A 19019-nucleotide genomic window follows, 5' to 3' on the forward strand; every position below is an offset into this window, starting at 1 on the left:
TGAAGAGATCAACTTAGTAGCAAACAAAAAGTTGTCAGTTTGTGCCGAGCCTTGTCTCATGTCGAGGACAAGTATGATTCTACCATATCTACATTGAATAGATTCAATGCTGTTATATTTTCGGCCAACGTCCCAGAGAAAAGAGTAGGATTTCTTCCAAGTATTCCATATCCTGCAACAAATGAGGCAGTTGTATATACAGCTATGAATAATTTCCAAGATATAAGGAAACAGCTTCGTCAAGAAGCACTACCAACTGTTTGTGATGAAGGAATCTATAATATTGCTGCTATAACTATAACTATAAAACTCCTGAACCCTGAAGAATTTAAAGATATTATCTTGATATTATTATAGTTCTACATGTCCAAAATTGTTACGAAATACATTGGAAAGTATTTGGCAGGACCTGGAACTGAGCACGCTTTTACAGAGAAGGGTATTCAGTGTCAACTTAATGTCATCAATTCTAAAATGTAACAACTACAGTTGTTCGTTAAAAGCATTTTTAATAGTAGTAGATGCTATTGAACGTATGCAATGGAAATATTTTTTTCAGAAATTTGGGGAACAGTTTCAAAAATTAAAAAAAACGAAGCAAAAATCCTCTTAGATGAAATGCACGATAGGAACAAGCCTTATGCTCAAGAACATCAAAAGCTGGGTGAATAAATTTCTGACCTTCGTCAGAAGCTTTAGCTTTTGTCTCAGATTGCATGGAAAGAAATGAAATGACTCGTTATTGGAATGGATTTTGGCACATGGTAACACTTCTAAAAAATTCTTTCGAGCTGATAGGAAAGGACTGTGGCTACTACATTTAGAGACAATACAACAGTTATTACCAATATTTAGAACTTTTAATTGTATTAAATATATCAGATGGTGTTCATTGTACTTGGGAACTATGAATTTGCTGAGCAGTGATCATCAAAACAACAACATCAAATTTATTGAATTTCATTTTGTTGTTCGGCGAGCAAATACTCAATTCAATGCTGTTAAGCTGATATGGCTTTGGAACACACTATAAACCGGAGTAAAAATTCAGTGGTGGGATAATTGGAGAAACTCGGCGAAAAGGATATGTTGCAGAATGGGAATTAGTCTACCACAAAGTTGTCTACTCGTATATGCAATACTTTTAGGGAATTGACTAATATCAAATTAGTCACTTACGAGCTTGACTTACATCATGAACTGACAAGAAGTCTTGCAGTTCAGCTTGAATCTCATGTTCAGTCCATTCTACGATTTATGCAGACTCATTGTGGCAATCCATACGAACCACATTATAGAACTGTAAAGTTGTGTAACTTTCTGACTAAAGAAGTTCGGAAGATTCAGAATTAATTTTGAGTTTTTTACAGACAGAAGTCAAGGTTCATGAAGATTTTCGTCTTGATAGATTTGTAAATAAATCTAAACTGCTATCTGATCCTATTGTAAGACTGAAGGAACAGAGAAATAAACGAGATCAACGAGTTAAAGAAAAACAATCTTATGGTAAAAAAAAAAAAAAAAACTTTGAAGGAGACCACAAAATGCTATAGGATTCTTGAAATTGCTAAGGAAAGAGGCTATGATACTGATGTAATTTTGAAGTACGAAAGCACACTTTCCAATAGTTTGTTTGATTCAGATGGCTTTACTTTAGCAACTACGAAACATACACTCTTATCTGAGCTACTCAAGAATTTAATACCTGATAATTGTAACCAGTAAACCTTTTTGTATTGTTGTTGATGTGATGAATCAACTAAGAAAAATTCCAGCCAAAACATTAAAACTATCCAGGAAATATGCACAACGGTCTTGGATATGTCTGTAAACAGCAGGAAACAATGTCGGGTAGACTTTGTATTGGATAGCTACCAAGAAGTGTCAAAAAAGCAAGGAACAAGAGAGAGAAGAAAGATGGCTGATACAATTGAACTCCTAACAATTGATAGCTCCACATGCTGTCCCGTGCAGATTGAGACATTTCGGGCGTCTTCTAGAAACAAAGAGTTACTGCAGAAGTGTTTTAAAGATACAATAATTGCAAAGGCACAAGAATTAGAATTTCGAACATACCTAGGTGCGTTAGTAGTCCAGTAAAGATAAGATTGAGAAAGGAACAAATTAGTAACAAGCTGAAAATTGGTATGGAAGTAGGGGGATGTGTCAGGAATAACATACTAAAAGTCCCCTAAAATCCCACTGTAGCTTTTCCCGCAATTTTGAAAAATGTCCGCCATCTTTAGGTGACGACAAGGAATTTATGGAAAGCGTCATCCTTTATGTTTATTCTTCTAGCCACCGTTCTAATTATCACAAAGCCATGAATCATATATGGTTGGAAAGCTTGAAAGACAGAGAATCTAAGTAAATAACATATATGCCCATCGTCTAAATTTCTTTTTTTATTTAAAAAAGATATTTTCAGAAATCGTGAGAAGTTTGCCACACTGACAGTTATTGCACACCAACGAAACACCACCTAAAGATATCCTTGGTATTTATCCCAATCATAGCCAACAATGACACAAATTGGTGCAATACAAGCCGAAAAAAATAACTTATGTTACTTTCTAACCTCTTTGTACAAAAGTGCATAAGGTGACATACACTTTCACGGTTGTAGTCAGCTTCTTTTATCACATAGGACCAAGAGTTATATATATATCATTAGAAATCTTAAGAAACGTAAATTCAAACGAGGTAACACTTATACTAAGCAACCCCAATTTGTGTCAGAAGCGCAAAACCCAAAATTTCGGGACAAAACGTGATTTTCGCATAAATTCTTTAAAACTTGAAACACTGACAATTATCGTATGTTATAAAACTCAGCCACCGTTTTCACTATCATCATTATTAATTTACTTTTAAAATGGCCAACGTTTTTCCCAATGGAGTAAGCTTTTATGATACATAGTTTTACATCACTTAAATATAGCACAAAAATCATTTATTGACAGCATTAGAAAGTAGCAGAAATTGATAGTCTCCTATTCATAGGAAAATCATAATTCACACACTTAAAATCACTCTCAACTACAGTAGTCATTTGAGTGTTTTTTCAAGAACTTCAGCGAAATAAATTTGTAATTCTGAAATAAAATTACATTCTGAATTGGAATTTGACATTGAGGAAGCAGATCTTAGAATTATACCACACTGCATCGATAATCGTTCTAATGTCATCTGATGCGTATGTTGCCATACTACTTCTGCGCTTTTAACAGATGATTTCTTATGGAATACAGGAGCTTTGGTTGATGAAGTCAGCAAACAGCACAATTCCCATTCATACAATAGCCGAACGCTTGAGTCAATCTTTGTGTAAATCTTTACTTGCTCTTCATATATGAACTGGTTGAGATATCACTAGTAAGATTGGAACTAAAACTTCAGCCTTAAAAGCACATCTAGAACTCTATTTACAAGATTTCGGGCTATCATTTCTACCGGATCAGAAGAGTTTTTCTCAAGCTGAAGAATTACTTGCTAAAGTTATTAAACCGAAGTGTGAAGGAAAAACGTTATATGAGTTGAAGTGATAAATGTACAACAAAAGTTTGTTGAAATCAGTGAATGAACAACTGCCTCCTACATCACATTCTCTGTGTACTCATCTAAAACGTTGTTACTATGTTGTTCATACTTGCGCATCAGTCATGGCGCCTCATCACAGAGTAAATCCAGTGGAATATGGATGATGCTTTGACCATGGGGTTTTAATGCCTGTACAGAACATAAATTTCATTCCTGAGAGAATTTTCCATTATTGTGGGTGTAAAAGTGGTTGTTCGAATATGATACGTGCTTGTAAACGTGAAAATGTTATATGCTGTTCAGTTTGTGCATGCTGCATGATTTGTGATAATTAGCAAAATAAATGAAGATTAAGTGTCACAAACCTTTGATTACTGTGAATTTATCTGTGAACTACACGGTGACAAGAAATAACTCGTACAAATTTTGGCATATCTTGCCAGGAACGTAGTGTCCTCTAGCCAGATAAGTGTTGTTTTGTTGGATTCTTGTGTACCTGTACATGTTTTTTTTTTCGGCTTCCGCACGAGGGTTTTATTTTTTATTTCAAAATGGCAACCAAACGTAGGGCAATGTTGGAACTGCGCTACCTTTAAGATTACAAACATTTGCTTGTGTTCCAGAAAAGACAGTCTCAGACGCAGTTCGCGATTTCAGAAGCTCGGCCATGAAGGCGACCGTCCCGGAAGATGAAGAAAGCGCACCATCAACACGTCCAAGAACAGCAAGATCATCAAAAAGCGAGTGCAACGAAATCCGAGGGTTTCCGTGAAAAATATCGCTCGTGAAACTGCAATCAACAGCGAATCGGTGAGGCAAATAGCGAAATTGTAGCTCAACCTCAAATCTACAAGTTCTAAAATGTTCAGCTGCTTACGGACAAAAGCAAGCGCATGCGACCCATTTTTAAGCACGGGACTGCAGGTCAGCGATGGGAGTGCATTCTCTTCACCGACGAGAAACTGTTCATCGTAGAGCAAACGCACAATCACCAAAAACCTGGTTCGCAGAGGCTCCCGGCACCTCAGCCATCGTCGAACACCGCCAAAATCCGCAGTCGGTCATGGTCTGGGGCGCAATTTGCGCAAGCAGCAAGACTCTCGTGTCCGTGGGTCAAGGGTCAAGATCTACCACAAGGTGTACCGACGCGACATTCTTGAGACAGTGGTATTTCCGTCTGCTAAGCGGCACTCCGGCGATACGGAATGGACTTTTCAACAGAAATCCGGACTTGATGTGGTCTACAGAATGGCCGCCCTACTCGCCGGATCTCAACCTCATGGACTACGGTGTATGATCGATTTTGGAGGCCAAAGCATGCACTACACGCCACAAAAGATTGAAATGGTTAAAGCAATCGGGAAGTGTAACCCATTGTCGCCTAGGACCTGCGGCCTATCGCCGAACATTTGAAAGCACGTTGGACCTCTCTATCGCCGCCAACGGCGGCTACTTCGAAACCGGCTAAACATATTGTTCCTCAGTACCCATTCTCTTGGTATTATGTGTTGTTTCGGTTTAATAAATGTATGGTAGCAAACATTCGTCCGGGATATTTCTTGTTACCCTGTATATCATATGTTATATGTTAAATTTCCCCTCATATATGACGATAGATCTATAGTCGAAGTTGAATTATATGTGGACAATTTAGTTTTGGTTGCGTAGTCTCAGTGGAGAACATTATGGAAAGAGGAGGGGGCACCACAAGCTTAATATTAAGTGTGTTTCATTGGCAATATTTGTTTTCTGGTTTTTCTCTTACTTTGTATTACACCGATCTGCATGATTGTTGCATATGTTTTACACAAATATCTTAGTTAAACTCTGGATTATTTTTGTCGTCGTACGGTAAGCGTAAGTGATGCCAACTGCCCAAGAATAAAAAAAAATATTTCTTCCTAAATTTTAAGATTTCTTCTTCTTCTAAAATTTAGAAAGTATGAGCACAAATTATATATCATTTGAATCTGTATTCTATGTGCTTTTAAACGATGTATTACTTATGACAATCGGATAATTAGAAGAGGCATAAGAGACGCTAATGCTCGAGTATAGCTATGAACCATTTCATACCGTACTGTGAACACACTGTGGAACGTATAAAACATGGAAATGACCATAAAAGATCTTCCTTATGACGTCACGACTCTTCGTTATATAAGAAATACAATAGTTCAGTTCCATATTATCTGTACTAATGCTTTGGAGAATGAATATAAAGATATAATGTTACAGTCTATTTTGTTAATCATGGAAGATCTACTACAAATCCAAATTATAGCACCATTATTGAAATTTTTTCCTGGCAATGATATGTATTTATTAGTTCCGGAAAAATAACACAAATATAACACTAGCGAAACCAAGAATTATATAGCTATTATATTGTCTTTAGTCTACGAGCAGAGGCACTCCCTAAGCAGGTATATCTTTCACATTTAAAAAGAATGAAGGAAAGAAAAAAGCTTTTTAACGGGTTTGCATCTGCTCGCCTGTTGTGGGCTTTGTATAAGAATGAAATCAATACAGATATTTTTCAATCACACTCTTTTATTTCACATAAGCTAGTTATGCTTTCGAATATGACATCAGTATGAAAATGAAATCTTTAAGTTTTACGTCCCACGCTTATGTCGGTTAGGCTAAAGGAGACGGTGATGATGAGTAATGAATGAAATGGTGGAATGGAGAAAGAGAACCCCGAGGAAACCCACGCACACGGTGTTTGTCCACCACAAAGTTCACTTGGCGGGGGCTGGGATCGAACCCGGGACCCCAAGCACCAGAGATGAACGCTCTACCACTGAGCCACCACGACCCCCGACATTTTCAGTATATAAAGCTACATAAACTGAAATAAAATCACGAATACTTACGGTTGAAGTGTAAAGTTGAAATTATGCTTAGAGAAATCAACAGAAAAATTGTTAAAAAGATATCTTTTACATTTTCAGGAGGTAAAAAACAGGGATAAAAAAATTCCCATATTATTTTTGAACATGAAATTTCATGTTTTAGGTAATTGAAATTGGAATGAAAACTTGAAATTCGGTATGTTATTAGATTTTTGATAGCGTTATCTAAGTAAACCATCAAAATTAAATATTTTCAATGTTAGTGGAATTTTATGGAGAACTAAAAAAAAATCTTCCCCGTGTTATTAAACTGGGACGCCTTTTACATCCCATAATTATTAGCCGCTTCCGGTAGAATTATTATGATAAAATGATTCCTTCCTGTTTTGCCTATTCCTGTTTCGCCTACTGTTTAGACAAAGGGAAATTTTCGAACTGAGGACTTTTCTTGGGAATTTTAGTTTTATATGAATCCAGGATACTGATTTAACACTAAAAGGACCGGATGAGTCAAAATGACCCATCACCATATTTTAAAATTCCACTGTAAACGTACTTGAAATACTAAGTGAATAATATTTTATGAATTTGTTAATGCTATTGGCCTTAACAAATTCATAAAATATTATTCACTTAGTATTTCAGGTACGTTTACAGTGGAATATTAAAATATGGTGATGGGTCATTTTTACCCATCCGGTCCTTCTAGTGTTAATGTAAGTCACCAAAAGGAAGTAAAAACGTTTTAGCATGAAATAAAACTAAGTGATTAGGAATAAAAGAAATGAAAAATAGAAAAGAGCTATGCTATTCTATGTGTTCGCTTATTTGTCCTTTTTTTCTGTCTTACATTCATAATCAATTTTCCAAATTATGCAATACGATATATATAGTATCAACGTAGTCCATTAAACCTATAGCTCTAGATTTTATTCTCTCCTTCAAAGTATTAATTCGCTGATCTAAGCATTTTTGTACTTCAATTTTGAAGGGGCCAGTGGCTCCGTGGTACAGTGCTTACCTCTGGTGCGTAGGCTCCTTGGTTCGATCCCCAGCCATGTAAGTTTGTGGTGGCCAACACCGTTTCCATGGGTTTTCTTAGGATACTTCCGTTTTCTCCCACTTTCTCATTCCACCAATTATTCCATTATCATTCTCTTTCTTTAATCATTGTCCCCCTTAGCCTAACAAGCATAAACGTGGTATAGTAAACTCAAAGATTTAATTTAATTTAATTTATACTTCAATTTCTGCACTTTTGGCCGGTACGCTACCCCCAGCAACAACATTAGATTTTCATTCTTCTGTTGTTCTTGCTTCAATAACTCCAACAATGTAAATTCTATTCAATTATGAATGTGTTAAAATATTAAATAATACTTTTGATAAAGTGGATAGTTTCAAATATCAAGGATCAATATTAACAGATGAAAATCATATTCATGAAGAAATTAAATGTCGACTAAAAGCAGGGAATTCGTGTTATTATTCAGTCGCGGATTCTATCGAGGAATTTCAAGCTTCAAATATATAAAACGATAATCATGCCTGTTGTTCTATATGGTTACGAAACATGGTCGCTTACTCTCAGAGAAGAACATAGACTGAAAGTATTTGAGAACAAGATTCTGAGACGAAAATTCGGACCCAAGAGGAACGGGAATGGGTAATGCCGGAAATTTCATAACGAAAAACTACATAATTTATACGGTTTACCAAACATTGTTAGAGTCATCAAGTTCTAGGAGGCTTAGGTGGGCAGGTCATGTAGCTAGGATGGAAGAAAGTAGAAACGCTTTCAAAGTCTTGACTGGAAGACCAACGGAAAACGACCATTAGGAAGACCTAGGCGCAGATGGGAGGACAATATTAAGATGGATCTCGCAGCGCAGAGATAGGAATACAAAGTAGAAACTGGATGCAATTAGCTAAGGATAGAAGTCAGTGGAGAGCTTTTGTGAACGCGGCATTGAACCTCCGGGTTCCATAGGCCATAGAGTGAGTGAGTGAGTTGTTCTTGCTTCAATAACTCCAACAATGCAAATATATTGAAATGATCATGAGACAATTTTCTATTCAATTTTGAATGCCTTCCCTCAACACTGTTAGTCGTTCCTGCCGCTTCGCTGTCGAAGTGATTCTACAGTACTCTAAAACAAAATAAACAACGAAATAATTACAGCAGTGCAATGATATATCTGAATTATCTTCTAACTCTATCCATAACGGCTATGGATTTTAACAGTAATAATTAAACCTTTCTGACCAGAGCTACTGTAAATACTTAATTTATTTTAAACTAAAATAGAGTTGCAGTTTTGATAAATTAACGTAGCAGTACTAGATTATTTCCATGCAATATATGTATTTCTTTATAATTTTTTTAGTTTTTTAAAAATATTTTTGTTATATTTTATGTCCGTTATGTATGAGTAAAGGGAACGGATTTGGATTTATCGAAACAGGTGGCCAGTTTTTCACACGTGCACCGTAAGAATTTTTTTAATATATATATATATATATATATATATATATATATATATATATATATATATATATATATATATATATGACAAATTTGAATTATCTACATATAAAAAGTAAAATCAAAACATTCTACTAACCGTAACTGAAGTTAAAAGGAAAATATCTTACATCCATATAACTAAAATTTTAAATTTAAAGTGCAATGTTAATTACTAGAGCCCGGATTTCCATGTAGAAACAAACCCTGAGATATGCATGCAAATATGCACGAAAAATATAAGAAAAATATGCATTAAAATTTAACATTTGCACAGAAAAATGTACTAAGAAAGTAAAATTTCAATTTCTTTCAATACCTTAATGACTTCTCTTGCATTGAATTATGAATGTTTTTCTTAGCTTTTCTTCTTTAAACCATCTGCGTTAATAAGTGAGAAACGTTTAGAAGATCGAAAATTTCCTTTCTACATCAGCAGAAGTTACCGGTGCATATAAAAAACACTTAATTTGAAAGCAATCAAAATTGAATTTACCTAGGATTATGAGCAACAAACTCAACGCTATTTTTCCAAAAAAACAAATTTTATTCTGCAACTGCGTTTACAAAGTGATGCAGTTCACTTTAAATAAAGGATATTTTCTTGTGATATACTTTGAAATGTGCTAGTATGCAGCAATAAAATTCGGACATATGCAGTATCCTGAAAAGTTTACGAAATATGCATGCACATCGAAATTCTGCACTTATATGTATGCGCTATCATATGCCTCCCAAGCGAATCCTTATGTCCGTCGGAAGGGAAAAAATATTTTCCATACGTTTCTGCATGTTAATATAAACATGCATTTTGCATATAAATCCGGGCTGTATTAATTACTAATGTACATTTTCAGTGGAACTATATAGTCGGATTTTGTTACAGACTTTAATAAAATATATCTTCGGTGCGAGTGGTTGCGGGTTTGATTTCCAGTGGGGGCACTCTGTCGAAAAAGTGTAAAAAGCTTTTTCAGATCATCCATCCTGAATGAACTTTTCCTGGGTTTTCCTCATTCACACTGGGTGGCACCTAACTTACAGGTCCCAGAGAACTTCCATCCTTCCCCAATCCTTTCTTCCTTCCCTTTCCCCGGATATATGCTCGCCGAGGGATGTCATCCCTCATACGTGACGGGCTAAATGGCCATAGATGCCGAAAGCCCAGAAATCCAAATCCTAAATCCTAAATTAGTAAAATAAGTGAAGTATGTGTGAAGAATAGTTATAAGAAATTCACATAATGTGATACAACAAAACCGTATAACAGAAACTCTAAATAACTAATATAAGATGAAATAGGAAGTCTGTATCCACCTGTTTGTTTATACCTAACACCATTAAATATTGGCAAAGCATCAGACACTTCTTTACTTAATTCGGCTTGGGTAATTACCTCCCAATAATGTAATTTAAGTAGATAAGCTTCAATTAATATATAGTTTACATTGTTATGAAGTTTTCTTTAAATATTATAAGGTTTTTTCATGTTACATTTGTTAATATTTCATACAGTACAATAAAATAAATGGGTGAGTAGCGTAACTATGCAATTTTCTTCACTTTTCCACTTGGCTATTCCACTGTATATATATATATATATATATATATATATATATATATATATATATATATATATATATATACGATATTACGAGCTATCTTATATACCTACCTGGGTATAATGTATATAAAAATATAAAAATCCATTTCTTCTTAATTTTGGTGCTAGAGGATAAATGAAAAGTGTTAATTAATTTCCGTAATAATCTCTAGAAGTTTTGTTTCATTTTCTCATTATGCTATCTTGTTTCACAATGGTGCCGTTTTAAAATTTAAAACATCCATAATTTCCTTACTATTGTTTGTAGAGAAAAAAGTGAAAAAAGTAGATATGATATTTTATAAAGCTCGGTGCAAGGTTGTAGATCGAGCAAACGCGGAGGTTTGGGTGCGAAACCCCCAGTTAGCCGAAGGTTAGTCCCAAAGGAAAAACAATTACGCAGTTCACGCAAGACATTATGAAAATAACATAAATAAAAATTAACTACTTAAAAGAACATAGAAATAAATTGATTTTAACACTTGTATACATGTTTAGCATTATATGTAGTTCCATCGCACAGTCTAGGGGATTTCATACTGTATAATGCACACGAAACAATTGAGGGTGTTTTCCCTCGTTTTCTTAAAGAGGTCTGTCTTGTCTTGAATTTCTTCATGAAAATCCTGTCTCTACAACAGGAAAGACAGGATTTTCAATTAGTCTACAACAATTAGTCTACAACTTGTTAGATCGGGTTGTAGGTTTTTTTTTTTTTAATTTTATTTCAAAGTTCTATTTGAAGCCATTTTCCAACTGGATAATGCGCGACTATGTGGCATGTAACATCTTATACTTTGGTTGGCATGTTCACCTGATCTCTCACCCGTTGATCACTTGTGGTACACGATCGCAAAATACGTCACATACACTAAGACCTACTCTACCTGCAATTGATAAGTTTTGACAAAGTATTGCAGAAGTAAAATTGCCATATCCTAGGAGAATATCCAATGCCTCGTCGCCTCGCAGCTGTTGTGGACATCCTTACAAATACACGTGCTACTGACCTCTGAAATTTCTGTTAGACTCTCTTCGCACTGTTATACGTTGCACAGAACGGTAAGTTTAATAATTTCACTTTTGTGCCTTAATCCGTCTGCCTCCTTTATCTGGGGTTGCCATCTCTTCTTGTTGTTGGTGTTACATTTTAATGTGCAAGAGTGTATTTAGGAATAATTTTATACTATAAAATACATTGTCAATTAATACAGCTTCAATGTTTTCTTTTTCAGTTTATGCACCCACACTATGTTACGTTTGCAATAGTTTGTACAATCCAGGATGTGAAGACAGCCCACCTCCAGAACAGTACATAACAAATTGTACAGAAACGAAAGGTTATTTGGAATTTCAAGCACATTATCCTGGACCGTGTCGAAAGATAAAACAGTTTATTGATTTTGAAATGAATGAAAGTAAGTGAGTAGTAGTAATTTTACTGTTGCATTAATTGATATGACAAAAGTTAAATAAATCCAGTACTTTTTTTTCTAAAATAAATAAATAAAATAAAATAAAATTAATGGTGCGGTTACTCATCATGAATTTGTTGTTACAACAATTTCAAAATTTTAACATAAAAAAAACCCTGTTGTTTCCAGATCGCTTCTTGTTCTTGGTATCCACGCAGAATGGCAAAATCGGAACAGTGATGAGTTCATTATACAGTTGTATCGTGTTCATTATAGCTTTTGAAATATTTCTTTAGTGTCTTGTGTTAACTGCAATGAGAGAAATCATGCAGTTATCGATTTGGTTCGGAATTGAGCTTTTAAAACCTTTAAAACATTTAAGTAAATCACGAGGTGTTAGCAAGGAATGTGTACCGATTTCATTCTCATAGTAAGGGGCAAAAGATACTATCCAGCGGTAAACATGCATAAACTTATGTGACAGAGAATACGTTTAAAGTAAATATCTTGAAAACCGTTAAAGCAATCAAAACAAAAGCTACACAACATAATGAGAACAAAATGCTCTATCGAAAACCACAGTGTTGCCATAAGCAAAGTAGTGTTGCCAAAATATTTTGTTTGAAATAGCGCCATATACAAGTGGGCACAGATTTAAAATGCACTATTATCACTAAACATAACAGTGAAATGTAGTGGCTCAATGTTGCACACTGTTGGAGCTAAGTGTGCTGGAAATGTTCAATGGAGAAACGTCCCCAACGTGTTGTGCTGACAGTACTCCTACTCCCCCCCATAAGTACGGAACGGTTGCGATAGAGGGTTTTTCCCGCTTATGAATTTTCTTGTTCACTATCACAAATCGATTGACCATAGTCTTGTTCCACATTTCGCGTGACACCTGGAAAAGGTCCCTTGTAAGTACTGATACTGGTACCACCATTCTAATATCAATATTTGTAGATTGCATGCATTTTTGTGTAGGAAGTGAAAGGTATAAATACTGAAGGGAAAACATTGCACAGAAACATTGTGTTCGTATGTTGAACATCCTTTATTGTATGTTGGGCAAAGTATCCTCATCTATGGGGTTACTTTGTATCAAGGTTTATATTTAAATAACTATGGTCATAATAAATGTTCACTAATACACTTGCGCGAATGTTTTCCTTATATATCTAGCTTATTATATGTTTAAAATACAGCGTTTTAAATCATTTCGTCTGTAAGTTACATGCTATTTTCTTTAAAATTCCTTAAATCTGGTGCAAAGTAACCTCGTCTTATGGTAACTTATATGAGATAAAATCGAATTCTTTTCAAGTTCAATGCCACTTGTTAGCACCAAACCAATGAGAGATGTTGAATACTTTTACACAAAATCCGAATCACATGTATCCCCATCAGGAACTGAATTCGATTCAAAAGCAAGAATACTTGTCATTTAACTATAATGCACAATAACTAATATATCTTCATTTGTTATAACTTATTTATCATAATCTACTTATTGCGTTACTCCATTAATTCTATGTAGTTTGTGTATAATATACATGTGATAATTTGTATTCCAGTGCCTCCTGACGAACGAGTAATTCGAACGTGTGGTTTCCTTGGTCCAGATGACTCGGGACGACCAAAAGGAATGTGCGTTTTCAAAGCTGGATATGGAACAAGGCAAGAAATCTGCAGTTGTGGCACAGATTTGTGTAATGAAGCTAATGTACAAAGAATATCTTCGTTGTTGTTAGTTAGTGTTGGTTTTATTGTGTTATTTATTAAAGCAATGTAAGCATTTGAATAGAATGCTGAATACCATTACAAAAGGAGCGACGTAAATTAATGAACTCAAATCAAAAATGTATTGGCAGCTTATGTATAAAAAATATACGCTGAATCCTACGTTCTATGTTTCAAAATTGACAATCATCTTGTTACTTGAAGTAAGGCAAATTGGTTCAATGTACACTCATCAGTCGTTTTAAAGGAGTAAAATGGGGCAACAGCGCTCCGTTGTTGCCAGTTCCCAGTTAAGTTCCGACCCTAAATCTGCAAGAGCTATCTCGTGGCTATAATGGTTAGCATAGTCACGTCTTCAGTGCGGGAAGGTCCTTGGTTCGATCCCAGCTCGCGCCAAGTGAGATTTGGCCGTGTGTGTGTGAATTTTCTCGGGGTTCTCCCATTTCCTCCCACTTTCTTCACTCCACCATTTCATTCATTTCTCATCATCACCGTCTACTTTAGCTTAGCCGGCATAACCGTGGGATAAAAACTTAAGATGTAATTTCTTTTCAGCACGGGAGACCTCGATTCGATTCCTGGAGGGAAGTTATGTTGTTGGATTCCACATTTAGCTCTAGTTCCACGTCTCTTACAGCTTCGGTGCTGAAAGGGATGCTAAACTCTAATCCAATCAATCTAACTCAAAACTAAACCCCCAGTGGCTAATATTCACATCACAATTACATTAAAAAGAAAGATGAAAAGTTGTACTTTTAAGCAAGTACACTATACAATCAGTACAGTGTCAAATATTTGGTACACAGTAAATTTAATTATTTTAATTTATTGACATATAACACAACAAGCACAGGTCTAATTACAGTGTTACATAGTATATACATTATAGAGATTACATGGATTAATAGAACTATTGGTAATAACTACATTCGGCTTACAGAGTTAAAAGACTTCTTGAAACTTTTTATGTCCACTGCCAGTACATCAAGGTTGAAATTTTCTTTAGTTAGTTGGAGGATGCACTAACTCTCATATAGGAGATTTGCTTAATACGTTTGTTTCCGCTGCCGTACAAAAAAAAATGTATTTTTCGAATCAGCGCGCAAATTAGTGGATGGTACTTTGATACATATTTGTTCGTTAAGAGCAGGACAGTCGATTTTGCCATGAAAGAGTTTATGTAAAAATAATAAATCAATATTTCTTCTCCTGAGTTCTAAAGTTTCAAATTTAAAATTTTCAACAAGATTAATGTAGCTTGAAATTTCGGGTAGAATTTTGTTTTCTTAAGTGTAAGAAGCTTTAAAAAGATATTTTGTGTACGCTCAATCAAAGCTGAGCATTTCTGTATATTAGGGTTCTATATAGTACTACACTATTCTAATTTCGACCTGACATATGCATAATACAGCACAATTAAAGTTTGGTCATTTTGGAAATCTTTATTGACTTGATAAATATATCCAAGATTTTTGTAGGCTTCTTTGCAAATAGTTTCAATATGTTTAATAAAGGATAATTTTGAATCAAAAATAACTCCCAAATTCCTTGTAAAATCAAGCTTTTCCAGTTTTCCCCCTAATAATGAATAATCATATTGAATATATTTTTCTTTTCTAGCAAATGTTAAAGAACTGCATTTACGAACATTTAACTTAAATTTATTGATTTTACACCAAATTTGTAATCACTGAAGTTCTAAACAGTCCTGAATTGTTTGAATTCTGTTGAATATTTTAAGGTCATCAGCAAAGAGTAGATTTCTAGAAAATAGAAAGCACTCAGGTAGATGATTTATCGCCAAAATGAAAAGTAGAGGTCCCAGATTCGAGCCTTGAGGGACTCCAGATTTGATTTGAGGTTTGTGATTTCGATACAATACAGTTTGTTTACGATTTTGAAGATAGGAAGCAAAGTATTGCAGAGTTGATTTCGAGAAGTTGAAGGATGCTAGTTTGTTTAAGAGAATGCCATGGTCAATAACGTCAAGTGCTTTAGAAAAACAGTATATATGACATCTACGAAGTACACAGTAAAGTCGAAGGATCAGTGTACCGTATTATTAATGATGAAAGTTTCCATTCTTTCCACCACTTAAATTTCTTTCTTAGTTTAAATATAAACGACTTCATATAAATCTACTACTGTGTGGGGCAGCTGAGTTGACGTTTTAGTTTTAACACTGCTCTCACCTCGACCAATCAGTTTCCAGTGATGTTGCCAACCCTGTGATGTGGAATTCAGATTTGACTGACATGCGAATATTCTTGGTGAGACAAAAATCGTATAAATACATCATACCATTCTCCCACAAGAAGCAAATTTTTTACTGGACATTGGCAATAGAGCATCGTGAGCTCATTCATTGATTCACGCCAAACGTCAATTCGGCTGCGACTTCCATTCAATCCTTTAAAAGGCAAAATAAGTCACTTTCTATTCAACTAATTTGGAAGTTAAGAATTGTCTAGCTGTTCTTATCAACATCAGTGATTCAATAACAAAGAATTAATGAAATTCAAGAGAAAGTAATAATGTTGCTCATTCATGGATGATTGACAAATACGTATATATTGTCATAGTAGTTCGCTATTGCTAATTCAACTAGTGTGGGTAGGAATAAAGAGATGCAAGCTTTTCATAATTGAAGAGCTTTTAGTCAATGAAAAGATTATATAAGTTTTTTTCCTAAAATTCAGTGAATATGTGTTTCTTTTCATAGTAAATGCAAATGTTACATGGATTATATATAAAGTTTGCTTCACTTTTTATGCAAACAGGATTAGATACGTAGATATGAAACCAGAAAGAGGAATATTAGAACTCAATTTACTCCATTTTCTTCATTTTGACTTAACATAGCCTTTTCACCCCATAAGACCTTCAATTGTTATCAAAAATTGTATCTGAAATAAAATAGTAATATGTAGCTATTTCTATTCATGTGTCAATGAATTGTTCCTCATTTAATTGATGAACATTTTTTATGTTATGACACACGTGAAGTAATTTGTCAATAGTTTAGTTTCTATGTGATGTTCATTCAAATAAACGTCAAACGTTACAAACCAGAGTTGTAAATTTACTGTGAGATATGAATGAATGCATTGACAATATTTGAATGTTCATGGTAATATTTAATTTAATAAAGTTTTGTTGAAAAAGTGGTAGATTGGTTTATTGTTATTGGAATAGTTATTTGCAGTAGCAAAGCTTCAGAGTAGGCAGGATAACCTTACCTTACCCGAAAATTTTTTGAAGAAGAGAGGAAAATTTTTTCTTTACATAAAACAAGTAATATCTGTGGATTTTAGTGGTTGGTTTTTTTGAGTACTATTTCATACTATGAAGCGAACTTAGCTTCTCTCGAGATAAAATCTTATTAAAAGTCAAACTTCGGTTAGTACAACCGTAAGAACCGAGGCTTACCGTGAATTAGCTGGATGAACATAAGTTCGCATCTTCTCTTCGTAACATACAGCAGTAAGACATAACGAGTAGAATTATTGGACACTTTTCACACTTTTCACTTACATTTTAAATAAAAGCTGAGAGCAGGAGAATGACTCAACACTGTAATACACTTAACTACTACAGAACATATGCAATAAGTTAATTGTGAATAAAAGAAATAAAACTTACTTTCGTAATTGTATAAGCAAGAACAGAGTGGGATTCGAATCACATGTAATCGCAACAACATTGAGCCAACCAGTGATGACGTCAGCTTTAATTTCTTCGGGTACCCCGAAGTAAAGAGGCACAGACATTTTCAGAAGGGCAGAGTGTTTTTTGTATATCGACAAAAATAGTTTTATGTTGCTTAACTTACATTAAAATACAACATTCTGGGTGAGCAGTCATTGGGTAGATGCCCCCTTGCCTCCTCTAGTGTCATTACTGGAACCAATACAATACGTAGACAAAACAAGCGAACAATCAGTGGAAAAGAAATTGTCAGTTCTCACTTTCAAAAACCAAGTGATAGATTCTTTTGTGGGCATTTATTCCTAAGTTGGTCGTCCGCTTGGTTTTCGATTTAAAAAAGTATAATAACAGCTGCGAAAATTTAAAAATTATCAATTTTAGGATCGCTTTAAAAGAGTATAATAGAGTAGGCTAAGTTAGAGTAAGGTAGGGATAAGTAGGGTAGAATAGGGTCGAGGTAGCTTAGGTTTAGGTAAGTTAGCACCGATTTTGTTAAAATTAATGGAGTGTTATTTCTCGTCTCTGCGTGAGGGCACCAATTGGAGCGTCTCTGTACACCTGCATGCATGTTCAGAATACAAATACCAGTTACTTTTCCACAATCCAACTATGCGGTAACCTTGTGCGAAGTAGTTCCCTCCGCTTGCCAAATAGTTCCACGTTTATAACCGCTTACAAAGAAAAATGAACACAACTTCTGCTTTCCTTACATAGATCTATTTTGTCTTCGACAAAAGCGAATTTTCCCTATTCTCTACATAGTCTTTCCAAACCAAAACAAGACATTCTATTTTCATGTTCTGCACATCAAGATGTATAGCAAACGTGCAAATTAGCAGAAAAAAACTAAAAATAATGGAATTAGTACCATTTGTTCTACAAAAACCACTTTAACAATTACCGTTCAAATGAGATCAAATGACAATCACCTTCAATCGAAAATTGATTCTTTCTATCACTAATTTCTTTAATTTTGTTAAACCTTCATCTTGATCACCTCCCAGGAGGTGTTTTATACTGGCGCAGATGTTGAAATCGTCTCGCCAACAACGCTAGAATGATGTTTGCACTAATTTGCAAAAATTTGATTATTCTGATGAGTTTGAAGTGTATCCGGTAAAATTGTCATGATTGTTACCAGATGTTTTAGTTTATTTTGTTTTATTTGATTTTATTTGATTTTTCCCACCGGATGCAATGTACAGAAAATTTACTGCTTACATGTTGTTATCTTTTTTTTTTTTTTTTTTTTTTAAATATTTACATTGTTAATTTGTAAGAACATTGTTAGAGTTTTATTGATCTGTACATTATTTGATGATAAAGGAGTTTGAACCTTATGGGGGCCCATGCCCTGATATTTTTTGATTACATCAAATAGCATATTTCTATAATTACTATAATGGTTTATATCAGCCACTTCCTCCCCACACCAACAGCCGGGGATGTCTTTATTATTATTATTATTATTATTATTATTATTATTATTATTATTATTATTATTATTATTATTATTATTATTATTATTAATTTTAAATAATTGAGCTGGGATTAGTTCAGTGTGTAGACGAAGCTTAAAGAGGTTTATTATGTCTGAGCGTTTCCAGTGTTGGATTTGATCCCAAGGTTAC

General features: G+C 34.5%; 1 protein-coding gene across 1 annotated transcript in view; it reads left to right on the forward strand.

Moving 5' to 3' along the window:
• The window catches only part of LOC145686401 (uncharacterized), a 32066-nt gene extending 15217 nt beyond the window's left edge, over window positions 1-16849 (forward strand). The window contains exons 2-3 of the mRNA XM_081759687.1: window positions 11761-11943; window positions 13515-16849. Coding sequence (XP_081615813.1) covers window positions 11761-11943; window positions 13515-13732 — 401 coding nt within the window. The 3' untranslated portion in view covers window positions 13733-16849. The remainder of the gene's footprint in view (window positions 1-11760; window positions 11944-13514) is intronic.
• The last annotated feature ends 2170 nt before the right edge of the window (window positions 16850-19019 follow it).

Source organism: Thermobia domestica, chromosome 5 (genome assembly GCF_964235325.1).
Source record: "Thermobia domestica chromosome 5, izTheDome1.hap1.1, whole genome shotgun sequence".
Classification (NCBI taxonomy): Eukaryota; Metazoa; Arthropoda; class Insecta; order Zygentoma; family Lepismatidae; genus Thermobia; species Thermobia domestica.